The sequence below is a fragment of the Pipra filicauda genome, unplaced genomic scaffold (assembly GCF_003945595.2).
Source record: "Pipra filicauda isolate LSUMZ 115617 unplaced genomic scaffold, ASM394559v2 scaffold208_size1342795_pilon, whole genome shotgun sequence".
Lineage (NCBI taxonomy): Eukaryota > Metazoa > Chordata > Aves > Passeriformes > Pipridae > Pipra > Pipra filicauda.
Genome location: NW_024104319.1, coordinates 1,013,715 through 1,038,958, shown reverse-complemented (window position 1 = coordinate 1,038,958; position 25,244 = coordinate 1,013,715). Strand labels below are relative to the sequence as shown.

Below are 25,244 nucleotides of genomic sequence, written 5' to 3'. Positions count from 1 at the left end.
TTGGTTTTTGTCTTAGACTGTACTTTTTCATAATTTATTTTATGTCACTGTCCTTTCTGGTTTGATAGAAGTCTTGATTTGAGAAGTGAAATTCGTCTTAGGTGAATTTACCCTAAACTTTTTAAAGAGAAATGTTTTGAATCAAGAAGGTTGACTTAAGCTTTTGATTTTGTTTTTCTTCTTGCTAGTCATGACAGAACAATGCAAGATATTGTTTACAAACTTGTGCCAGGCCTCCAAGAAGGTAAGTTGTGGCATGGCCTTTTCTGGAGGTCAGTTTGCACATACTTTTTTAACATAAAGATAAAAGAAAGTTTCAAGTGATGAAAAACGGAGGACAACTGAAGAAAAATACAATGGAAAACTATATTCTTTCATCTGTGTAATTTTTAATGATTCATTTCATACCTGTACTAGCAGCAATTCAGTGTGGGGGTGGTGGGAGGCAACATGGGATATTTCTTCCGAAAGCACTATTATGTAAGGTGGAATAGTTGTTTATCTTTTGAGTGTTGGCACACCATAACTGATTTGGTTTTGTTAAACTGTGTACTTAAACCTGCTGTGCGAGCTTTCTAGAATTCTCAGAGGTAAAAGGCAGAAAAGCTTTTAGTTTCTGCAATTCTGTGAGTCCTTATCAGGGAACTTTATTTTGTGTTTTCGTAATCCTCTTTGGCACTAGATGTGTTTTAACTAAAGAAGTACTTTATAGAAATGTGATCTTTTTGTCTTAATGTGTGTTAAAACTTTCATTTAGATAGAGGATTTTAATCAGTTTAAGCTGAAAAAACAGAACATTTTCAAACATCAGTAAGATTAAATAGGTTATTTAAAAATTATTTCTAGGATATTGGAAATCAGAACTGTAAATAAAAATTCAAAACCAGTGGTTTGACTGAAATGTTGTGGGTGGATATTCAAAAGTAACTACAGTATTTTAAATGCCATCTCATTCTAGTAGGAATGCTACAGTAGTAGCTATGCAAATGACTTTATGGTATTCTAACTCTGAAAAATAAGCTCTGAGGCATGACTTGATACAATAGCAGAGATAGAAGATAGTAAATAATAACAACACCACTACTTGCTGGCGATCCATAAGAGGGAAGGGATTTGGAATAACTTCATAAATATTGCATTAGAACTTTATTACAGGGATTAATATTTGCAATTTTAAACAGCGGAAATGAAAAAGCAAAGGGAGTTTTATCACAAACTGGGCATGGAAGTTCCAGGGGACATCAAAGGGGAGACATGTTCCACAAAACAGCACCTAGATTCTCATCGAAATGGTAAATGGTCCTTTATTTACTCTGTCTTTGTTGGGTGATGGCTAGTAGATTGATGAACAGACCTGTTGGAGGCGTGCCTAGTTAGTGTATTGCAGTCACAATTATTTCATAACAGTGAAGAATGCAGTGAGCATAGAATTGTTGCTTTGTCCCTTTTTTGTGCACAGAGTCTTTGTTTTCAGCTGGTCATGGCACATGGCTTGTGGCAGTCGGTCTCCACAGCAGTGCCTGCATGGGGACTGTGAAATTGCCTGGCTGCTGGGCTGCTCACTGTGGAACTGAAGGTTGTGCTCCACAGGTATTCCCCTCTTTGATGTTGACAGGCTGTTGGCTGCTAGTTTTGCCTAAGCTGATAAGGGGAAAGGCAAAGTTTATTCTATATTGCAATCCTGAACTGGGCTGTTTTAATTGTATTAGCATTATAAACTGCTGCTGAGTATTTCTGGGTCTTATATATGAAAATTATATATATATATATATATGTAAAAAACATATATGTCTGGGGTTTTTTATCTAAGGTGAAACTAAAGCAGATGAAAATTTAAATAAAGAAACTTCAGAGGAAAAACAGGAGGAAGATAATGACTACCACCGAAGTGACGAACAGGTGAGCTTATAGGACTCTAGTTTTATCTTGTGTTTTAGCTGTAGTGCTTTGATAAGCTAACTTTGGTAATCTAACAGAGAAGAAAATAACTGTTTCAAGCTGCTTTTTCTGTTCTCCGATACAGTAAGGTGCAGTTTGTCCAATGCTTTTTTGTAAGCCTGAGGTTTTTTACCTTTGGGTTTTGGAAGGAACAAAGAATACATTAAAGACATTTGCATTAAGATTTGATAGTTCTGACTGTTTGAGTTTCCAAAGTATTTATTAGCTTTCATAACAAATCCAGGTAATTTGCCTCACCTTCTGAAGGAGTGTATCTCAGTGTTACTGTGATACGTTGAGCTGAATGTGTATCTGTAATTATGAATTAAACATTTTGCACTGCTAAAGAACACATTCAGCACCGGTAGCTCCGTGTGCAGCTGCAGTGGGAGCTGAAGGTTGAGCTCTGGCTGGGAGCCCGAGGCAACAGGCCAGGAACTGTCGACCCTTTGCTTAACAAAGGGCAAAGGGACCTGTGACCCAGCCAGGTGACCAGACACTGAGACACAGCAGGAGCCAATGACCCCCAGACTTAGGTGTGCTTAGACTGTGAGGGTATAAAAGCCCAGGGGTTGCTTTGTTCGGGGTCCCTCCTTGGAGGCACCAACTCCAGTTGTCCTTTTGTTATTTAGTTACTGCACCCACCAAGATTAAATTATTTTAAGGATTGGGACATCTGAGACTCTGCTATGGGAAACCTGGGGTTGGGCTGGTAAGGAGTGGGGTGTGTAGCTGCGAAGGGTCTTCCGTCCCAGCTCAAGTCATGCAAGTATGACTGCCAGAGTGGGTCTTGGATGGTTGGACAGGGAGGTTTCCTTGGCAGCACTTTTAGTAACTTACTATTTATTTATCTTGTTTTCAATCTCTAATGCTGAGTCAGTGTTAACCCTATACCTTAAAAATAGTGTAAAAGCTCGGAAACCCACTGTTAAGTTTTGGAGACAAAGCACGTCTGAAGGTGAAAACTCCTTTTGGAACAAAAAAGGCATCCCTTTCATGTTGTCCTGCGATGTGTGTTCAGAGTAACTCTAGCTTAGGTTAATTTTCTTTTCAACTGCCACATAAGGGAACTTTCAAAGGGATTGTACCTGTCACTAGATCCATTTAGTGCATAAAGTATATAATCACAGGGGTTAGACTAATTAATGAATAGCTGGATGGAAAAGACATGAGAATTTCTAAATATTATCCCTCCCTCCTGGGGGGGGTAATATTTAGAACTTGAAAATTTTTTAATAGTATTTGTATTTCTACTATTTTTCTATTCTTTTTAAAGTTTAAATTCTCATTTAAATGTGTTAAAATTCTACTTTAAACTGAATTTAGCGGTTGCATTAAAAATAAGATATTAGAAGTAATTATTAAAATTGTCAATGGTTATTTTTACCGTTTATGTTGCTCTAACTTTTAACATATGCTCCTCTTGCACTGCTGACAACCTATGAATTTGGGATGAAGCAGCCTTGTTCCAACATCAGAAATTCTTTCTTGAACTTTTTTTGTCTACTGCTTATCACTCAGCTTACAAGATGTTAGAAAATGTTGTTGTTTTTTTTTTAAAGGCATTTCAGTTTAAGGACTACTGGTACTGTGCTTCTTGACTTTATTGTATTAATAAAAACTGCATGTGGAATACATTATGGGGATTGCAGAAAATTATTCCAGCCAGCTCCTGATTGTTTGCTTTTTCCTGAAGGTAAGCATCTGCTTGGAGTGCAATAGCAGCAAATTGCGTGGATTGAAACGAAAATGGATTCGTTGCTCAGCACAAGCAACAGTTTTGCATCTAAAGAAGTTCATTGCCAAAAAACTCAACCTTTCTTCTTTTAACGAGGTAACATGTTAATTTTTAAAAATAAATCTACATATACGAAAGCTTTTAAGGGGTGGGTTTGTTGCTTTGCAAATTAATGTCTTTTAGTCTGATTTTATTTTCAGAAAATAGAGGCATACACTGCTTCTTGAATTATTTTATATAGCCATTTTCTTGTTCTTTCTTGGGTCTGTACAGGACTTGCCACTTAGTTTGCAGTGCATCTTTTCATGTCCATCTATAAATAGTTGAGCTAAAAGGCTTGGTTATGTGCTTCCACATGTGTTGAAATGGACTCTGGTAAAATGCTTTGTAGTTAGGTATAACCCCCACCCTTTCAGAGAGTTCACACTTTGTGCAGGGGTCAGGCAGTGAAAAAAAAAACACTTTAATGCTACTGAAGCCCAGCTTAAGAGAAAGCACCGCAAAGACTTTGTTCCTTTCTGTGCTCCCAGTGAAGCTCAACTGAAGTTGCTGCCTGCCACAACCAGAGTGTTGCCAGACACCTACTTTTCCCTGCCTTTGCAGGGGATACTTGAAACCATCGGAAAAATTTATGGTGAAAGGTACAGAAAGGCAATTCTTTGCTCTTCTAGATCAGATTAAAAAAATAACGGTGGCAAACTATGAAGCCAGCCTCTGTTTGCCACTTTACTAGGCCTTGGTCACAGTCTCTGGACATCTCAGTTGACTCTCAGCTTGACATCTCTGAATTCCATGTTATTACACTGATTCACTGAAGACTTTTCATTCAAATCAACTCATGTGCTATCCAGTCCAATGTGTCAACATCTTTCTGCTCAGACTTGTCAACAGTGAATTTGCATCTCTGTAACTTTTCCTTCCTTCCTAGCTTCTGTTCACTTCAAACCAACACTGATTGGAATATGCCCCCAAGCACTGCCAGTCTTCCTGAAACACAGCAGTATATCCTGTCTTATCCTCAGCTGGCTTGGAAATGGTTGACTCCTGGCTGTAGCCCAGCAGCTGCATAGCTACAATGATTGCTCAAAGGGGCATGTTTTGGTTTTTTATTTTTTTTTGGTATGAGTAGTTAAGCCCTCCAATGCACTTTGCCAGTCTGTGATTTAACAACCTACTTGGCTTTTACTGAAGTAAAAGCTTTTGGGAATACTGTTTATTCCTTTGCTATCCCTTCCTACCTTCTTAAGAGTACATAAATCATAGTGTAATTACTGTACTGGTAACAAGCAACAGGTAGATAAGTAGAAGGATTTAAGCTTGTTTGCTTGCTTTAGGCTATTGTAGGTTTGAGTTACTGCCAGGTAAGTGGACTGCATGCACATTCAGGCCTTTCTGAGCTGTGTGGTAAAGTGTTGTGATATAAGCCACCTTGGTGGAATTTTCTGTTTTCATGCATGTTCCCTGTTTTTAGTTCATGATGCCACCTGACTGGCAAAATACCAGAAAAGGTAAAAAAATTTTCGTAGTACGTTAAATAACAGTGGTCTTTGAGATTTCTGTCTCCTTGCTCATTTTACTGGACCTTTTTAAAAGCATGTAAAGCTTTCAGGAAAGGGCGTTAGTATTGCTTGGGAAGGTAAATGAAGCAGTTAAGTCCAGATCACACAGTAATTCCTAGGTAGGCACAGACATGGTCTTTCAGCACTTTATGTTGAGAGCAGATGTTATCTTTTCTTTCCTGGTATTATTTTTGTCTGCAGAGCAAATGCAAGATGAAAAGGTACAGTATATTCAAATAAAAAAGTATTGTCAAACATTTGTAGTATTATCTGAAATATGTTGTTTCATGTACCATGTCCCTGTGAATTAACTGTCACCTTTGTTTTGTCAGCTGGACATATTATGCAATGAAGAGATTCTTGGCAAAGACCACACACTCAAGTTTGTAGTTGTTACTAGATGGAGATTTAAGGTATGACACAGTGGTTCCAAGTAAATAATGAACTGGCCAAATGAAATGTTTATAAAATAGGTATGATTTGGGACTGTACTGCAGTAACTGCAAACTAGATAAAAAGATACGTTTATAAATATCTGATACAGCATCCTGAAGCACCCAAGTATTAATTTGTTTCCAAGAAAATGAAGGAAAGGAGTATTAAGTATTAATTGCAAGGAAAAAGGGAGCACTACATCAGAAGTCAAATTATCAAGTCTGGCAGAGGAAGTGTAAGCTACAAGAAAGTATTATTTTTAACCATTTCAGGTAAAACAGGTTTTAGTCCACATAGGTGGGGGAGCTGATGCAGAAAAGACAGAAGTTTTCAACACAGTGCTCTTCTGTACCTCAAGAAGGGAATTTAACTTTTAAAGAAGAAATGGTAATAGCAGTGTTTATCTATCCTAGTTAAGGAGACTTCAAGAAGCACTTAGTAGGCATAAACAGGCATGGTAAAAATATTTTAGTGCATCTTTGACTTGCTCACTGGGGTTTCTTTAAAAAACTTCCTTGCAATGGAATAGTAAACTTGGGAATTCACTCTGAATATCACTTATCGCATTAATAATGGGACCTCAAGTGAAGTGGTAAGGATGAATAGCAAAATGGAGCACTTAGGAGGCAAGTCAACTCTGAAGAGAGTCAGTGTATGTATATGTGGGGATATTTGAACAAGAAGTTAGGATTTGTAGTGGACAAGCAACACATTCTGAGTGTACAGTGTACACTGAGGTAAAACCACTTGATGGCTTTAGGTGCATATCTGTAAGAGGTGCAGGTGGGAATAGAGAAGCATTTTTCTGTCTTGGAGTAGAAAAACAATTAACTTACATAAAAGTCACAGGATAAAGTCAGTGATCAGAGGTAAAAATGCAGAAATGTTGCAAGTGGAATCCTACTGGAATCCGTTTCGTACGATGTTTCTGAATGACCTGGAAATGGATTCGAGTATTTCAGTAACAGTGCACTGGCAGCATTGTGGTCATTTAGGTCAGTGAACACAAGTTGATTAGATAAAGTATTGGATGAAGCCTTTACAATTCGGAGTGACGTGATTAACACCTGAAGCTGAATGTAGGTGTAAATAAAAGGATACAAAGCAAAGGTTAGGATGTGGGAGCTAGGGGGAGAACCACACAGGAGCATCAAATCGATGTGCGTCTGTACAGTCTACTCTTCACCTTTATCAGAGAGATCTGTAAAACTGTGAGTAATACGGAGAAGGGAGAACTATAAACTGCCTTCTCAAGTGAAAGACGTTGGGGATGTAAAATGACACTGAGAGGTGGGAGGTCCAGCAAAACCAAACAGAAGTAATTGTTTTCATGAGACACAGAAATCCGTGGTGCAGGATGTCATGGTTGTTAGAAGTTTAGCTATTCGTAAAAAAAAAATCAGTGGACACTTTCACAGAAGAGGAATCAAGCCAGAGCTGTGAAACGTGACGTACCACGTACTCTTATGCTGCTTCCTGGACATGTCCTTTACTGGGAATGAGTTTTCCAAGTAAAACAGATCTGCTCCTGAGACAAAGAGGAAATGATTCTTTATCTCTTGTTTGAACCCCATAGATGAAGTTGCATCTTGTCTTTGTCTTGGTGAATTTTTGACAGATCAGATAGCTGTTCTGGTCTTTCATTGAAGATTTAGCTTATGAAATAGCAGATTTACCTACTGAGTAGATCAGTTCTGAGTTTGTTTCTTGACTAACCTGATATTTCTGTCTTGCAGAAAGCACCTCTACTGCTACATTATAGACCCAAAATGGACTTGCTGTAAGAGAACTTTATTGTCCTTCTGGACAGAGTTTTTTGCAGAGACTATCATCTGGCACCTTCTTAGTGCATCACTAATCACATCACACAAACCAGCCGAGTAATTTTGGAAGACGAGGGCTTTCATAGTGGACTGTCCTGAATATTTCTTCTATGGATGTGTAACCTAGACTCCTGGGCAGAAAATATTTATACTTTTTTTTTTGTACGGAAGAAAGAAGTCTCAACTCAACAAGACACTACCAGCATTAAGTTTACAGATACTGAAAACACTTCACAGTTCCATGTAGCTCAGCCTGATTTGTCTCTTACAGTTACACAGAAAAAAAGTTAGAATGTTGTGGGGTGATTTAAATATGTTGCTTTTGACACCAAGTTGCATTTAGTTACTTTTTGCATTCTGAATCTTTAAAAACTATATTTTTGCAAAGTGTTATTGTCTTATATAGTATGCCTGATTGCATTGGCTTTATTCAAGTTATTCTGTAGAGCATTGAACATACCTAATGATACAGTGACTGGTGATAATTTATTATGCTGCATTGAAAACTTCGGAAAATCTGGGAAACCAATAAATTTGTCATTTTTGCCCAGTTATTGCTTTCCCTCACCTTGTGTTTTAATAAAGTTTTGATACTTCTGTATACGTGTTAATTTGGTAAGAGTAGTAGAAATAATTTCAGTTGATTTTAATGTGCCCTGATATTTTGCTATGGCATAAATTGCACCATTTAATGACAAATACTCACAAGTGCTAGATTTGTGAATTTCTTAAAAAGCAAACATTTCTTTTGTAGTTGTGGCTTGCAGAAATCAGTTTTTAATTTAGAGAGAATTTGCTTTCACTAGCTATTGAAATAGTGGCTCTTGGACAACTTTGGGAGTATTGCAGACTTTTCATTTCATTGATTAAAAATTCCTTAGATAGTATAAACAGCTTTATATTTCCTTTAGCTGTTTTCTGATGAAACGATAGCATTTTCCTTACTGCAATTCCTAGCTCACTTAGGGTAGGGTGGAGGGGGGAGTCAGACAAGATTATTTTAGCACCTTTTGGCCTTAACTGATAATTTTGCTTGCATCAGCCCTAATGGATGCAAGGTGATACACACACATGTATATATGGGTACATACATTTATATACACATATAACTATATATGTTCTAGAAAGCACCCTCAATGGCACTTAGCAGGGTTCACTGCACTTTTTGTAGGGCTTTTTGAAATAATTGGCTTTTTAAAAACAGCAGTTGAAAGTGATTTCTGCAAGCTGTATACAGTGTGACATATATAGTATGATTGTGAGAATATTTGTCTGGCACAGGTGTCAAGTCACTGAAAGCAGTCTATGCCATATTACTGGCAGCTGGAAATAGTTAACCTAATTCTGGAAGAGTTTTCCAGTCAGCTGAAAATGCTAGTTGCTGTTCCTGTTGTTAAACCCTGTTATGTTTTGATAAATTGTCTATGGATAAGAAAGCAAGTTTGCCTGTAACTGTCCTGCTTCCTTTGGCTGTGCTCCTTCTCCTCTTCTGCTAGAAAGTGTTACTCTAACTCAAAAGCTGATCCTGCAAGAGATTTATCCAAGCATTTTAAATCTTCTTCCTCTTCTTGAGTTTTCAAGGCACCACATTTGTCAGCACATGTCCCTCAGTTTCCTTCTTTGGAGTCTTCAGTCCTTCTTTCCCAGCTCCACTGCTGCAGAAGGGATGCCCCAACTTTGTTTACCTTTAAGAGCAGAGTTCCTCGTTTTGATTATGGTCACAGATGTGAATGGGAAGGAAATCAAAAAGTATGTGAGCAGAGAATGAAAGGGGAATTGTGGGGATGGAAAGGAGAACCATGCAAGGGCCAAAACGTGCTGCTGTCCTTGCAGGTGAAAGTATAAGATAGCTGATTTGAATGTTTAGGTTACACAGAACTCCACGTCTGCATTCTTGCGTGGGGTTTTGCGTGTGCGTGCGTGTGAGCCACGGAATCGAACTTGGCTCTGATTTTGTTTTTTTGTGGACTCAGCTATGTGTATTTTAGCTTTTTTTCTGTCTTTTAACATTACTTGAACTGGCAGAAAAGAACAAATGAATTCATAGGTCTACCATTTTTATAAACTTTCCGTGAAACAGTGAATGCAGGTAGTATGGATGTGTACACAAGCTGACACGCTGGGCCTTTCTGGTGCTGTTTATGTGGTTGTTGCTGTTCTAGTGTAAATAAGGGGCTAGCGTTGCCACTGAGGCACTGAGAATATGGACAGGACTGTAAGTGTCCCCCCCTCTGTGCACCCAGAGTATACACACAGTGACTGTACCTGATGTAGACATAAAATTAAAGCTGCCAGACAGCATTCTGATTAACCACCTTAACCAGGAAATATATATACATAAAAACGAGTGTGTATATATTTGGTTTCCATATATATATATATATACACGTGTGTATATATATATGGTTTCCGTATATATACATATACACACCTACATATATATATGAGATCTGTCTACCTCAGAGTGTGTGTATTGCAGAAATTTTTTTTTATGACTAGATATTGATGTAGTGCTGTTTAAGTACATTGGGATTTTATTACCTCCCTGTACTTTGTGCAACTGAGAAATTAATTACAAACACGCAAATTCTGAAGCCTTTCAAATCTATCTCTTGCTGTAATAACAGTATAGAACTTATAAGTTTATAACCACCTTTAGAATCACTTGAATTTGTTATGGTGCTATCAGTATATAGAAAACTCTGTTTATAACTATATGGATACGTAAATTCAAGCCAGCATTAATACCTACAGCTGGGTTTTTTGCTTGTAATTGTGTGTAACTGCTTTTGGAATGTGTTTAATCTGATAAAACCTCACAAGTAAAAAGAGAAAAAAAAAAAAAACCACAACAAAAAAATCCAAAGCTACTCAGTTATTTTTCTAAATCACGTGTGACAACATCTTCACTACAAAAATTCTTTCCCTCGGGAGTGATGTGACTGTCTGGACCATTTGTTAGCCTCAGTAAAAGACTCCAATGCAGAGGGAGGTTGTCTTTGGGTCAGAGTCTTGTTTCACTTGTGTGATGCTTAAGGGACAGTTAATTTATATCAAGATTATATTGGGTAGAAAAATTCTGATACTGTTCAAAGTTGAACTAAAATTTAGACTCAGACATAGGTGTTTCTTAGTCCTGATGAGATCATGGTGGTTTATTTTGGCTTTTGTGAAGATGCCATTACTGTGAAGTAGTTTTTACAATTTCTTACGCTGAAAAATCATTGCAGTAAAGGAGTATCTTGTTGCATTATCAGCAGCAATGAGACTGATGAATCATTCATGCTCAAGTCTCATTAAATATAGTTTCATTAAAAAATAAAGAATTCAGATAGAATATATAATATTGAATTTAAATAAGATTTGGAGGTTTAAATTTTAACTTTATAAAATTATTTATTCTACTTTAAGCCTTCTGTCTTATTTTACCATCCACATATTTTTTTGTTTCGGTGGTCCAGCTTTATTTACGGGCATATAAAATGAAATTGTAATATGTTTTTACAAGCTTCTTCCTTTTACATTGAGTTTGAGTAGCTTTCATTTGTATGTTTTTGTTTTGTATGGATAAAGAGCATTACTTATGCTTTTGTGCAATAGGTTTGAAACATGCATTTATTAGGCATATGTTTAAATTGTAAATGTAGCATCTATTTACCATTTCATTTAAAAGGAATGTAGACAGCTTTTCTCACTTGTTGAAATGGGGTTTTATTTGGGGCTATTATTTGGGGGTGGGAGGGTGTGTTTTCTGATTTGTTCCTTTTTTTTTTTTATTTTACGAGTGAAATAGGGGATTTAAAAAATGTGTAAGTACAAGAACTATCTGTCAGCAATATTTTAAAATAAATGATCTTGCAAGAAACCTTAATGTGAATTGTGGAAGCAATCGACAAGACTTGCAGCCTATCTGAAAATGTTTTGTGCCATTGTTAGGTCTGGTATATTTGTGTACCATCAAACCTGGGAATATTTATTTTTATTGGTTGTGCAATAGCATACACAACACTATCACCTCAGGGGATATGGGACCATAAAAAATATCAGACTACAACTAAAATGGTGCTATTTTCCAGTAGGCTATGAGCCTTTGAAAGCTTGTCTGGCTCTTACTGTCTTTATAACAACATAGTTAGTCCTAGGGGATTTACTGATCTTTTTTCTTCTGCTGGATGATGAATATAACTTGCGTATTTTACAGCATTCTGCGTCTTACATTGAGCTAAATATAATAGGAAAAAGCCAACCAGTCTGTACATCAGTGAGATGAATCTTCAGTACTCAAAATGCATTTTGTACAGAAGGCTTTACTGAACAGAAAAATCAAGTTTCTGTTTTTCCTCAGGTAATCAGTTTGGATGTTTCACTGGAAACATTAATGCAACCTACACTTCAGTTAATCTGCCTAAAGTTGATAACAGGGAAAGAAATTGTCCCACACATGAAAATCTCTACATAAGATACAATTAACTGCAACTAAGGTCATGAGATCTGTTGTTGAAGTAAAAGCTGCAGAGAACAACATTAAAGAACATGGAACAATGTTTCAATTCCTGCTCTGTTCAAAAATTGCAATCAGGACAAAAACTATCTAGGAACTTGGGTCTTGTGGCAAGTCAATAGGTAATGTTTTACTGTGAAGTTATGGTTTATTTATGTACAAACTAAAGGTATGGTTCCACTATTTGATCCATGTTTGATCATACTTAGGGCTCTTTGGAAATCTGTTGAGGCCACAACAACCTGTCCACATCCTGATGGTAGGGTAGGAACTAAATGTCCAGTTCTGTGAACACTTATATTGGTAACTTTTACTATTAATGTGGATGGTTCCACAGAAACCAGCGGGATCGTTCATGCAAATGGATAGGTATGGCTGAAGGAAGGAGCTGTGATTTTTGAATGCTGATATTCCACTATTTTTGTTAACTTTAATTTGAAACTGAAAGTATTGGTTTGATGGAATCTTGAATTCAAGTGACCTGTCTGGACAAAAGGAAAGTTTGTTCTTCTGCAACAAGATTGTTTTACAGTTAAGGGACAATAAGCCAGTGCAACCACTAAGCCTTTTTCCTCACATGTGGCATAATAAAGATTCTGGAACTGTCACAGTGTAAAACCATATTTTTGGCTTAGCTTCATTTAAAAGTTTACAATTTTTTATGCTTTGTGTTACTGTGTAATTTCTGTACTACTGGTGGCTAGTTTTGTCTGAATAAGCCTTTTGGGGATTAATGCTTAATGTTTTGATTTTATGATAGTGAAGCTTGTATCCAGTGTTTTGCCAATGAATATTATATGCTTGTTAATAAAAGCAGAGAAACTAACTGAAATACTGTCAGGCTGGAAGTTATTGTCCCGTTTTCCCCCAAGAACATAAGGATCTAGCAGTCATCACAGTGCTGAATAAATGCAGTGTGACTGAAGCAGAGGTGGTATGGCATTGCATTGTCATTATCAGCCTTTTACTCAAAACACAAGGATGGCCCAAAGTGTTTCTCCCCTGCATAGAATCGCAGTATGTCTGTGGCAAGTAACTGCCAGATGGGAAATTAAATGGCTTCAGCCACCAAGAGGAAAAACACCATTGTCTTGGTGTCTTTATGTCCTGACTACGTTCCTTTCAACCTTACCTGGGGTTGATGCACAGGGACCTGCTGCAGTGTCCTGAAACACAGACATTCACTTATGCAGGTGCTAAATAGAATGTGTGGAAACATTCTTTTCAGATTTCATTTTACTTACGTGTGCTGCTGGGGGGGGAAAAAAGGTCTCTTACTTGTAGGAGGCTTTGATTGGTGAACTGAATATGTTTTGTCTCTGTCACATTGGTGATTGCCCACTGTGTAAGTTGAAGAGCTTTTTTCCTTCAAGATCCCTGAGATTTATTTTAATACCTGCGGGGGGGGGAGGGGGGGGGGAATTTTTAGGTAAAATTAATTGAAATGCCTCATTGAAAAAAATAATCCAAAGCAGATGCTACAGTAGTAGAATTTCTTGCAGTATCTACATGCAGTAATGCAAATGTATAGTTTGTGAACTGCTCTACATACTGAGAGGCCAGCACTCTTATTCATGCTGTTGGCTTGTTAGGAACTGCCCCCAATTCTGAGTTAGTTTGAAGTCAGGATTTTATTCATACATATATTTCTTATTTATACTCATGGTACCAATGTGTAATTGTCCCAAGGAAATTAGGCATTTGCCACTTACTAGATTCATTTAGATACCAGCATGAGAGACTTACCATGGAAAGGTCCCTTTGCCTGTCACTTAAAAGTGAATAAAAGTTACCACTTATTCAGCAAGTGTTACAAGTGTTCAGCAAGTGAAACCTTCCATGGTTTCATTATTAGAGGTTCTAACATTTCCCTGAACTTTGTACTACTGGTTGCTTCCATCTCTCTGTGAAGTAACCAGCGGTGGGCCTGGCTCAACCTGCTTCTTTCCTTCTTGGGTTTTCAGAAACCACTACAGGAGTCTGGAGAAGATGTGCTCAGACACAGGGGTTCTGTTTCGCGAGAGTGTGATAGATTTTCTGAGCTTTATAAGTACTGGAGTAGTTAGGAGATGACAGGAGCTTTCTCCTCTGCCAGCAGATGTACATAGTGCTGTATACACAAGTTGTGGTCGCTTTAATTGGCACACATATCATTGAGAAAATGCTAAGGTTTGCAGAAGGAACGATTACATGTACACCTCACTCCAGAAATGATTAAAGCACCCCCATTAACGTCTGTTGAAAAAGTGACCTTTGAAATGGTTGTGGCAGAAGTTGTTTTGTAAGTTATATTGTTTCATGTAAAATATACTTGTGAAAAGCCTAAACAACAGAAATACATGATGGATCTGAACTAACTTCCCTCCTTACCTGAATTTGATATTAATCTAACATATAAAGAGTAGAACTATTCCAGTTTGACTGAAATTCCCAAGCCTCACAAAAAGAAGTTGTGCTAGTAGTTTTGTTAGCTAACCCTGAAAACATAAACCTGCCCTGCAGCCAGTAGGACCTAACTCCGTTTTTAGCCTAGAGATAATTCACTGTGAGAAAACTCTAACAGGTATTTCTTATTTTATATGTAACCGATATTTTCTTACTTCACTGATTGAGTGTTCTGCTATAAAAATCAGTACTTCCAGTGAAATATCTCTGTGCAATAACTTCCTCAGGGTTTCCTTGAGCTTGGAGCAGTCAGGAAAAAAAAATCCATATTAATTGAATATGTGCACTTAGATAAATTCAGCTGTTTAAACCCCAGTGTAGATACAGTCACTCAGGATTAAATTAATCTCAGCTCACTTAAGATTAATCCAGTACCACATCTGAGTAAGTGTCTGAATAGAGGTATGCTGCAGTGCAACTCCTCATGCACCTCTGTGTATCAAGTCCCTGCATGTCTTTAATGGACCTCATTTAGCTTTCTATATTCATGATTTTTTTTTCGAAAGCTTCCTTTTGATTAGTTTTTCTTTGAGAAATTCAAGCAATGGCCTGGCTTTATTGGAGAAAAAGGTTTACAAGAGTAAACCTTCCCTGCTAAGAGTAAGACACAGGCCACATCTGTCTAAATATGTCTTGTCTTTCACAGGACAATATGCTTGGATTTGTACTGACGCTATGTAGAGGTGATTTATTGAAGGGTTTGGAGTGCACATGTCTGTGTATTGTGTGTAACAGTTGTATCCTGATGTGTCCAAACATATACCATATCCATGAAAATAAAAACAGAACAAAAATCTAAGCAACTGGATTCAACAGGAAGACTGGGTGGTTTCCCTGGGGACATGCTGCCCTTACAGCCTTGCCTCTTCTTTTTGGCCCCTGCTTGTAGCATGTATTTGTTTCTTCACGCACCCGAGGGAAGGGAAGCTTTATTCTCATGAAATTCTTTAAGGCTATTTATTTGTTTATTTATTTTCTCGTTTGATGCAAAGTTCACAGTCCCTCGCCTGAATTTTGACTCCTTTTTTCAGGAGAACACAAAGCCTTTTATTCTGGATGCTCTAAGGCTGCACCATATGAAGGTTTCCATTGCTGTGGTGCACAATGCTGACTGCTAATGCAGAAAATAATGTCTCTAATTCTAGTCTGTTCTGGTTCCCAGCAGGGTGCAGAGCATAAATTCTGCATCGGTATATTTTGTAATACAATGTATTGTCCAAACGCTTGTTTTCCCATTTAAGCAATGTCTTTGTAACCATCTGCAGTGGACTGTATTAGCATTACTTGGATTATTGTTTTAAATGTGCTGATTTATGAGAGTGCCTGCAAAGAGACTGATAGTACAGTAGTGAACTGGATGTCGAGTAGTATGTATCCATTGGACCTGCTTTCACATCCTCTGGAAAAGATTCCTTTCTCTGCTTCATATCAGTGTTGCAGACTGCAGCTGCAACATCTGAGACTTGATTTCAATTTTTTCCTCCACTCAGCTTTGAGGCTCTCTCTAGGTTTTATTGTAGCCAGCATTGCTTGAAAGTGGTCATAATGCCGGTTTGAAACTAAGACAACGGACCCTCTATCATTTTCACCTCAACAGATGTTGTCTGCCCTGGCTGAAGAGAAAACAGGCTTCTCTCTCTGGATAAAGTCTCCTCTTTCCCTAGAAAACAAGCAGTCGCAAATCTGTGTGCACTCTGATCTGTCAGGGACTGCTTCACCATTTCTCTCTTCAAGAGCTTTTCAAGATTAGAATATCTTTGACAGACGAGGTTTACGTAGTTCTACTCTGGTTCACAGAGTCTCAAAGAAACTTTGCTGCTTTTAGTCAGAATGGCTAAAGACTAAATGTGAAAAGATTTGGAGCATAATTTTCCACAATTCAAAGAAAGAGGTAGGAGCTGCGTGTAGACTAACACACTAAGTGCCTGGGAAATATGAGATGCACTGATTGTAGCTGTGGATCTGAAAGAACAGCCACTGTTACATAACTGATAATAGACTTAATTTTAAGTCAAAGGAAAAAAATGGAATTCTACAGGAGATCCTGGAAGTCATTGGAAAGGGTGAGCTGACTGTGAAACAGTGAAGTCTGTGCTCAGACAACATAAAAAATACCAGCTTCACAGGGCTGCTTGGGATGACTAAGAAGTCTATACACTTCTGAGTGCAATGTAATTAGCTAGTTGGAAAAGGGCACAATGGAAAAGAGAGATTGGTTGGGAAATTCCTGCTGCAGTACGTAACATCACTTTGGATTTTGTGTTGAATACTGCTTCATTTTCCATTGCATGTTGCGAGGTGCTGAGCATGTGTCCTTGCAAACATCCTGGTGACTCAGCTGCCCCAGTACAGAATCCGGTGCAAGAAGTCCTGTGGCTGTAAGGGAGTCAGATCCTTGGTTAGAAACTCTGAGGTGGCCAGTCATGGCTGCTGGGGAAGAAGCTGTGTCCTGGGGTGTTCCAGGATCACTGGATCACCTCGAGTTGATCAAACAACCAGTGGGAGAGGTAAGCCCAGGAAGTAGAAAGAAGGGCTTCAAACACCGGGACAACACATAGCTTTATGGATGGCCACTGGCCAGACAGCCTCAGGGAAGAGAAGCCATATCTTTCAGAGAATGGGCAGTGCCACATCATCAAAGTGACAGCCAGGGTGCAGTCATTAGCTGGCAAGTCAATGGTCCACCTGTCATCCACCTGCCCTCTGACAGATCAGTTTTGTCAGAGATGCACGCAGCTATTGTAGCGCTGATAGAGAGCCGCTGTCAGCTGGATCCCACCCATCTGCTGACAGGAGCCTTGGGAGCACAGGTCTGCTAGATTTTAACCTGTGAATAGGTACTACTCCTGCATTCAAAGTTCTCATAGGTTTATATTGTGATCAGGCTCTTTGCTTATTCCACTTTTGTAAGTCTTCTTGGTCTTGGAGTCCAAAACCAGCTCTGATTATTTTAGAACTGGATTTTCCTGATTTAGCTGCAATTTTTCTTTATCAAAGAGCACTTTAGTTGGTTTTCCCTTATCTCTTTCTGCTTCACTTTAGGGCATCTTGTATCACACTATGGCAGCTCCTTTCCAAGATTTTTTTAGGTCTGGTTCATTCAGAGATTATTAATGTTAACCGGGCAGTGCTGGATTTCTCAGCTGAGCGCTCTGGGAGAAAGCAGTTGCACCAAGGTGTGGTGGATCCATTCTCTGAACTGCAGCATAGGAGCAGTTAGAAATTCCCTTATAACTACAGGGTCTAGGGATTTGCAGAGTAGTGGATGGGGTAGATGCTGGCTGCAGATGATCTGATGCACACAAGTGACAATTGATTTTGCCACATATGCTAGTACAACTCTCCTACCATAAGAATTGTAATTCAGCAAGCCTCTTGGTTTTGTTCTCCACTGTGCATAAACCCAGCTTCTTGCTTGGCAAGCATGAAAGCTCACCTGTATGGGCTTTTCCTTGAGGCTTATGCATTTGTTTTATATCTTAGTGTGCAGCGGGTTTCTGTTCTAAAACTGTGTTCCTTGCTGGACATTTGCAGCTTGTTTTAGAGCAGGCAAAGTTATCCATGCTATGTAGCAAAAGAACCAGATGCTGAACAGCACCCTACTTGCAAAACTGTGTTTGCTTTCAGTGGTGCATCCATGGTAACACAAGCAAATTTTAGGCTCAGTCAAGTTTGTTGAATACTGTCAGCTTCCTCTCTCTGTCCATGCTGGAGAAAAGTTCTCTTTAGCTGCCTTCTTTAACTTCCTGATGCAGTCTTGCTGTTGGGGTTAATCACTGCTTATCCTCATCTTAATCTGCCCCTAAACTGATTATTGCAGTCCAGCATACAAAGCTGTGCTCACATCCCAGAGCTTGGTTCCAAGTGGAAGAGGTGCTCTGACAGTACCGAGTGAGATGTATGTGCTTGACAGAAGAGGAAGTAGATGAAATATTCTGTTAATCAAAGAACAGATTGATATTACTGGTCTTTGGGGAACTGGGGAAGTGCAAAGTTTTGAGAAACGAAAGGTGAAACAAAGACTCAGAACTTGCACCAGTAACAGAACATGCAGACTGCATGTGCTTGTGTGTGTTTGTGTGTGCTGGGGCCTCTGAACTTCACTGTAGTCATTCACAGAAAAAATTCGGTCAGTACAAGGTGGATTCCTCAGGCATCTGGACTCAGGCTCCCAGTGGATTCCACTCTCCCCAGTTGCTGTTACTTGGCCAGACATCACCATTACACACACACCTCTCAGCACCCCTCAGACACCTGCACACAGAACAGACCACCCCTCACCCAGGAGGAGGTTAGAAAGGAACTCACTATGAAGGTAAGACAGCTGCTGATCAGGCACAGGGCATGGTAAGATATAGGTACCGGCCAGCCAACTATTTACACAAACCTGACCCTTTTAAATCCCTGATCTGGAGAGCTGCTCCTGGACTTCTGATGGTGGGTGTCACACCTGAACACTGGTCTGATGGTTCTCCTGGGACAGCCCTGGGAGCGGCAGGCAAAGCTCCTCAGGGGTCTTTAATTTACCTGTCATTGTGGCAGAATTAAATAGAGGTTAAAAATAAGTCATCCTGCTGCAAAAGTGATTTGGTTTTGTTGCTCTGGATATGCAGAATAGCAGTAGACGAGAGCTGGTTGCAGGCCTTGCCCACTTCTCATGTTGGAAAGATTGGACTGGATGGTCACTGCTGCAACTCATGCTTGCATGGGTGATAAAGCACATCTCAGCTCAGCTGTAGTCAGACTTCGTGGTTTTATGAAATTTCCAAGGCGTTTTGAATAAGGTCTGTTTAAAGCCCCCACTTACTTTGTAGAAAAGGAAAAGGGAATTGCTTTTAACACTATCCTGGGCATGCCTGTGTTAAATACTTCCCACCTCTCTATAATGTGGTGGCAGTGCTCATCTCTGCAGGAAGAGCGAATCTCCCTGGAAAGCCTCTGTATGTGATCACCATGAGGCTTGGTAAGTGCTTTGCACAGATTCCTCTCCTCGTATGTTGAGCTTTGCTGGGGATGGAATATATTTCTCTAGGGCCAGAAATAAAGGATTATAGCTGGCAAAGTAAGTACAAGCTGAGCTGCCCACAGGCTTTGAGTGCACTAACAGCAGTGTGGCAGCTACCTGATGGCTTTTCAAAGCAACAGGCTTTCTAGACAGACTGGAAGTGGGGTCACAGTCAGGGGTGGACTGTTTGCGTAGTGTGGCAGGAGGGAGGGTTGACATTTAGTGAGCACTTAAACTAATGGCTGTTTTTGTGCTGTGCCTCCTCCTGTTTTACATCCTGGGGCTGTTCATACTAATACTTTCAAAAGCCAATTTTCTTGAGCTAATTGTGGGTTCTGTGGAGCACATCCTAGTCCAGGGAGTGGAACAAAAGCAGAGCTTAGTTGGATGTGTTGTTTGATGTCTTTCCTTCAGCCTGGTCAGCCTTACTTTTAAAATTTTGTAAAACTTCCCTCATCCAGCTATGCTTTCTTTGGGCAGTCTGTGGGCATGAAGGTACTTCAATGGGTTTGGCTCACTGATTGCAGTATTGGACAGAATGAAAGGGGCTGGAGACAGAACAAGCAGAGCTCTCATGATCTATTTGGCAGTAAGCATGGAGGTTCTTAAATAAAGCTGATTTTTCCAGCTTTGCAGGAGAAAGAGAGTCTAAGTCAGTTCAGTCCTGGAGGTCTGGATCATTTTGGGGCTCCTCCCAGGCCTTCATGAGCTTTCTGGAATGCAACCTAAAGCTCCTCATTGGAGGACAAGGTCTTCTAACTGCCAGAGGGAATGAGCAGCATATGCAGAATGTTATACGCTGACATGATGAAATATTTCAAGGGCACCTCAGATGGCTGGGCTGGTTATAAATAGCAGTAGAAGAAGCTGCAAGAGAGTCATACAAACCACTTCTAAAAATTTCTGCAGAGAAGTATTTTTAATACCCACCCACTGCAGTTTCATTAGCACCACCTGTCTGACATTTGGAGAAAGACAGAGACGATGTTCTCCAAATATTTGTGGTACCCTAAGAAGCAATGAATGCAAGCGATTAAATATTCATAGTGTAGTGTCCCTTCATATTTAAATATTTCTTTTTTAAACCTGCAGGTGACCATTGCCTGACTTGGAGAGACACTGGAGGACTGCAGGATTCTGTGAGGTTTCATAGCTAATATCTGAAGCAAATTAACTGTTGGCCCTAGCAAACTTTCAGTTTAGATGTCAGCAGAAATTCCTGAGTTTTTCATAGCTGTGAATTTTATTTAACTTTCTGAAGGAATATTCAAAGTGATGTGAAGATAGTAGAAAGATGTAAAATTGAGGAGGCTAATCTAGTAGTATATTAGCTCTGTAATGAGTAGAAAATCTCCCATCTGTCCCAGGGAGCTAGCAGGGGACATTTGAAGCATGCTGTAGCTCAGTGGCTGTTCTGTAAATTTAGTTAGCAAGAGTAAATGGAGGATTTGGGACTGACTAGGCTGGTCTTGAAACAGTTACTGAAACTTTCTTCAGGATATGAACAAACTTTGACAGGAGAATGTCGGACTTTCTGCTGTTTTGAGAAGACTTACCATCAGATCTGGGATTTCAGCCAGTTACAATAATGCAAACTGGATTCCTGGAGTGGTTCCTGTCTGGGAAAACATGTCTAGTCCACATCCCAGCTTTTCTTAGAAATGAAGAAGTGCAATGGTTCAGTTAAACCGGGAAGTGGCACTGTTTGAAAGGAATGAGAATCAAGCCTGCTGTGCGGCTCCCTGAAGGCAAATTCACAAACAGATGGATGATCGGATGGGACAGTGGGATGGAGTGTATGACCTAATCACCAAGGTCGTGAGTTACCTTTATATGTCACTACATGAACTCTGAACCAGAATGCTCTGTTGGCAACACCTCTATTCAAGATTTAGCAAAGGACATGTAATGATAGAAAGAAAGAATCACTGGATTCTTTACTTGTTGCCCTTCAGACCTTCTCCCAGAGCACAGAAAATTCAGCAGGTTCCTTCCTGCAGTGCTTTTGAAAGGCTTTTACTGTTTCAGATGGTACAACACAGAGAAGGCACACAAACAATCCAGGTTTTTCTCTTAAGGCCTCAGATCTTCTGGATACCCTTTTCTTCTTTGAAAAAAAAAAAAAGAAAAAATAAAAATTCAGAACTGTCAGAAATGCTACTGAGAGATTGACATCTGCAAAATTAAAGACGTGTCTCATGTTTTGACCAGTGACATGGTGGTGCTGTCCAGTAGTATTACATGTGAGACACAAGACAGCACTTGAAAATTTTAAAGGCATCAGACACTGACTTCTCTCTGAGAAGTCATGATTCTCTCTGAGAGAGAGAGAGGGAAGAGGCTGGTTCAGCCTCAAGGTGCATTTATTTCACAACTTCTCCTTTTGTGGACCACCTACATGAGCCTTAGCATTTCCCAAACTGATCAAACACTGAATAGTCAAATCCATAGTTGACTCTGTCCACTGCCTGTTTGATTTCTTCCCATAGCTTTATGGTAAAGGGCCGATACATGACTGCTAGAGAGAGGGCACCAGCTCGTTGGCCATGGTATAGCATTTGAACTGTGGAGTGTCCTTCTCCATTTCTTAGTGACTCTGAGACCACTTACAGCAGCACTTTTTGGAAGTTATCAAAGTTTACTACATTGTAGAAGAAATTGTCCTTTTTCCTTTCCTCTCTTTGCCTTGTCATTTGGACAACTAGGCTCTAGGCAGTGCCATGCTTTGATAAGCTGACTGACTGACATGCATCTCCTTTGGATTTTCAGAAGAAAACAGTCCCTTGACTTGAATGTCTGTGCAGTTGCCCAGCAGCATAGTGCCATCAGCAGCCAAAGCCACCATGCAGAGCATCGGGGTCTGGCCAGAGGGCAGGTGAAAAATTGAGTAAAACTTCCCTGTCATCACAGATCTGCATCCTCATTGCATGCAGACTGTGTTTTTCAGACTGTGGCTGCAAAGACTGAAGAGTGCATCAGTCAGAGCCTCTAACAGAGATAACCTGGGAGGGGTGCAAGTCCACAGGCACTGCTGATTGATTTCTCCCATGACCCTGGTTAGTACTGCTGTCTAGATGTGGACAGGTAAAACAATCCTAATGACTGAGGTATCGTTGTCATGAGAATCTTTTCTGATCTTGGTTTCTAGGTTATTTCATTCATTCGGATCTGCTGTAGGATTCTCATGGGTTGCTTGAACAAAAATTCGTGTTAGATTTCTTTTAGAAAGGCAGCTGAAATGGGAGGCTCACCACCCAAACATTTTCAGTGTTAATATTTCTTCTGCGTTCCCTGACCTGCCAGTATAAACTGCTACTGAGAATCTCCCAGCAGAGCTGTAGTAGTAAACATATATATCTTTTGGCAGTCTATAGCTGTTTTGTAAATCCAGGCAAAGAAACATATATTAACATTACTGAGTAATATATTGGGGCTTCAAAAAATTATCATTCCCTTTTGGATCACTTTTTTTACTTAATAAAGTATCTTCTGTTAAGGAAAAAGGTGATCCATTTAGCTTTTAGTTATTAGCTTAGCTTTTAGTTATATAAAAATCTTCAGTGTTTCTTTTCACGTATCCATTCCTTACAGTTCTCATGAGAATACTCATATCTCCTCTTGGGAGAATAGTGTATTTAATTAAATACATGTATAATGGTAGTGCAGTGATTCACACGTAACTTTTCTCTCCCATACAACCTACTTTGGATGATGCATTTTCAGTGTGGAAGGCATTTAAGACTCTTAGCCCAGGAGTATTTTTATACAGGAGGCGTATTTTTTGTACAGAAATTACTGTTTCTGGTTCTGGGGAAACCTGTAGTTGTGGGCTTTCCCCTTGGTGCTGGAACAAGACTGCTTTCTCACAAGTCTCCTTCTTCTGGAGCGAATCCAGAGAAGGGCAGTGGAGCCGGTGAAGGGTCTGGAGCACAAGTCCAATGAGGAGCAGCTGAGGGAGATGAGGTTGTTTGGCCTGGAAAAAAGGATGCTCAGAGGTGACCTTGTCAGTCTCTACAACTCTCTGAAAGGAGGTTGTAGCCAGGTGGGAGTCAGCCTCCTCTCCCAGGCGAATTGTGACAGGACAAGGGGACATAGTCTCAAGACGTACCAAGGGAGGTTTAGATTGGGCATTAGGAGGAATTTCTACACAGAAAGGGTGATTAGACGCTGGAATGGACTGGCCAGGGAGGTGATGGAGCCACCATCACTGGAGGTGTTTAAGAAAGGACTGGACATGACACTTAGTGCTGTGGTCTCATTGGCACAGTGGTGTTGGGTCAGAGGTTGGACCCTATGATCTCAGAAGACTTTTCCAATCTCTGTGAGTCTCCACCTGCATTGTACCCCCACCCCCAGCAATCTCACTGAGTCACCATAAAATCCACCTTTGACAAAATCGCCGTGCTGTCCTGGAATTTTAACACCCCTGACCAGCCCATTCCCACAGGGAAGAGGGAGGTGACGCCTGTGGAAGGGGAAGATCAGAGCCCCTGCCCCGGCTGTTCGCGCTCCTCACCCCGCGTCTCCCCCCAGAGCCAGCACCGCCTCCGCAGGTCCCTGGGCAGTGGCCCCTGTCACCATCCTCCTGTGAGGGTGGCCGGCTGCTTCAGCTGCCTCTGGTTTGTGCTACGAGCCAGCCCGGCTGGCAGAATTATCCAAGATACGCTGACGAAACTACTTGGGCACCGATCGATGACTTTATCTGCCACCTAAATTCCATTACCTAATTTTGCTGGCCAGAGCCTGAAAGTCACACTGCAGTAATGTCATTTGGGTGGATAATAAAAAAGGAAAAAGCAAAATCACCCCTACAAGTATAGCCAGGAAATATCTCTTCTGTGTGATGCTACAGTTTATGTTAGAATATCTCTTAATTCAGTGCAGAACAAAGTTTATTAATCTATCTTATTAACCTAAAGTTTATTAATCTTTTCCTGCAAACTTGTGGTGTATTCACCTTATTTGAGTGTGCAAGCCATTGTCTCATTGCTTTATTAATGCAGAGAATGTCATTGCACCTTTTCTGGCTCTCTTCTTTAGTCTAACTCCTTTATATCTTGGCTTTGCTTAGTCTGCTTCCAGACATCAGCTGAAAAAAGAGAATTACAGTTGCCCCAGGAGAGACAGTTCCTATCTTAAATTTCATGCTAAAATGAGTTTTCTGCAACTGGTCTGATAAGTGTGTTCTTTTTTAATTAAACTTTTCAGCCTATCAAGACCCAGGAAGTCATGTTGGTGATTTAGTACAGGGGAAAGTACCACTGTATATTTTGATACTTTCTTTTCTTATTTCTCTATGATTTATTGCTGCTAGATACCTTAGAAAAACTGAGTATCAGAATAGATATTTTTTTATTATACTGCCAAGCTGTAAGAAATGGATGAAAATAACTGTTTTCATTGAGGAAAAGTTACACTAGACTTTGAACTAAAACATGCTGCTCATGGACTTACAGATAAAATATTTTTCTCTGGTTAGGAATAGTGTTTGTCTTCTGTTCTATGTTCTTGTATGGAATTTGCAATAGAGTGGATGGGATCCTCACATTTTCTATGGAGCTGGTCTTCATTTCCAACTGAGCAAGAGACAAAGAAAGAAGCTCAGAAATAGGAAGGACAAATCATTTCCGTTTGTGACCATCAGAATGTTTTGGTGCAGTCACAACCACTATTTGCTAAGTTTGCAGTACTCAGTGAGTACTGGTGAAGAGTTTTGAGTGCTTTTGTTTGGAGCCCTGCTTTCTTACCAGAGAAATGAGTAATAAAGTTGGTCACGGTGAGGATTAAATGGGGGACAAGT

At 39.8% G+C, this 25,244-nt stretch overlaps 1 protein-coding gene across 4 annotated transcripts in view; it reads left to right on the top strand.

Moving 5' to 3' along the window:
- PCGF3 (polycomb group ring finger 3) overlaps positions 1-8,092 on the top strand; it is a 50,031-nt gene extending 41,939 nt beyond the window's left edge. For all 4 annotated transcript variants that reach the window (XM_027745168.2, XM_039380932.1, XM_027745167.2 and 1 more), the window contains 6 exons: positions 189-244; positions 1,182-1,292; positions 1,811-1,899; positions 3,635-3,772; positions 5,568-5,648; positions 7,407-8,092. In XM_027745168.2, the coding sequence (XP_027600969.1) occupies positions 189-244; positions 1,182-1,292; positions 1,811-1,899; positions 3,635-3,772; positions 5,568-5,648; positions 7,407-7,454 (523 nt within the window). In that variant the 3' untranslated portion in view covers positions 7,455-8,092. The remainder of the gene's footprint in view (positions 1-188; positions 245-1,181; positions 1,293-1,810; positions 1,900-3,634; positions 3,773-5,567; positions 5,649-7,406) is intronic.
- The last annotated feature ends 17,152 nt before the right edge of the window (positions 8,093-25,244 follow it).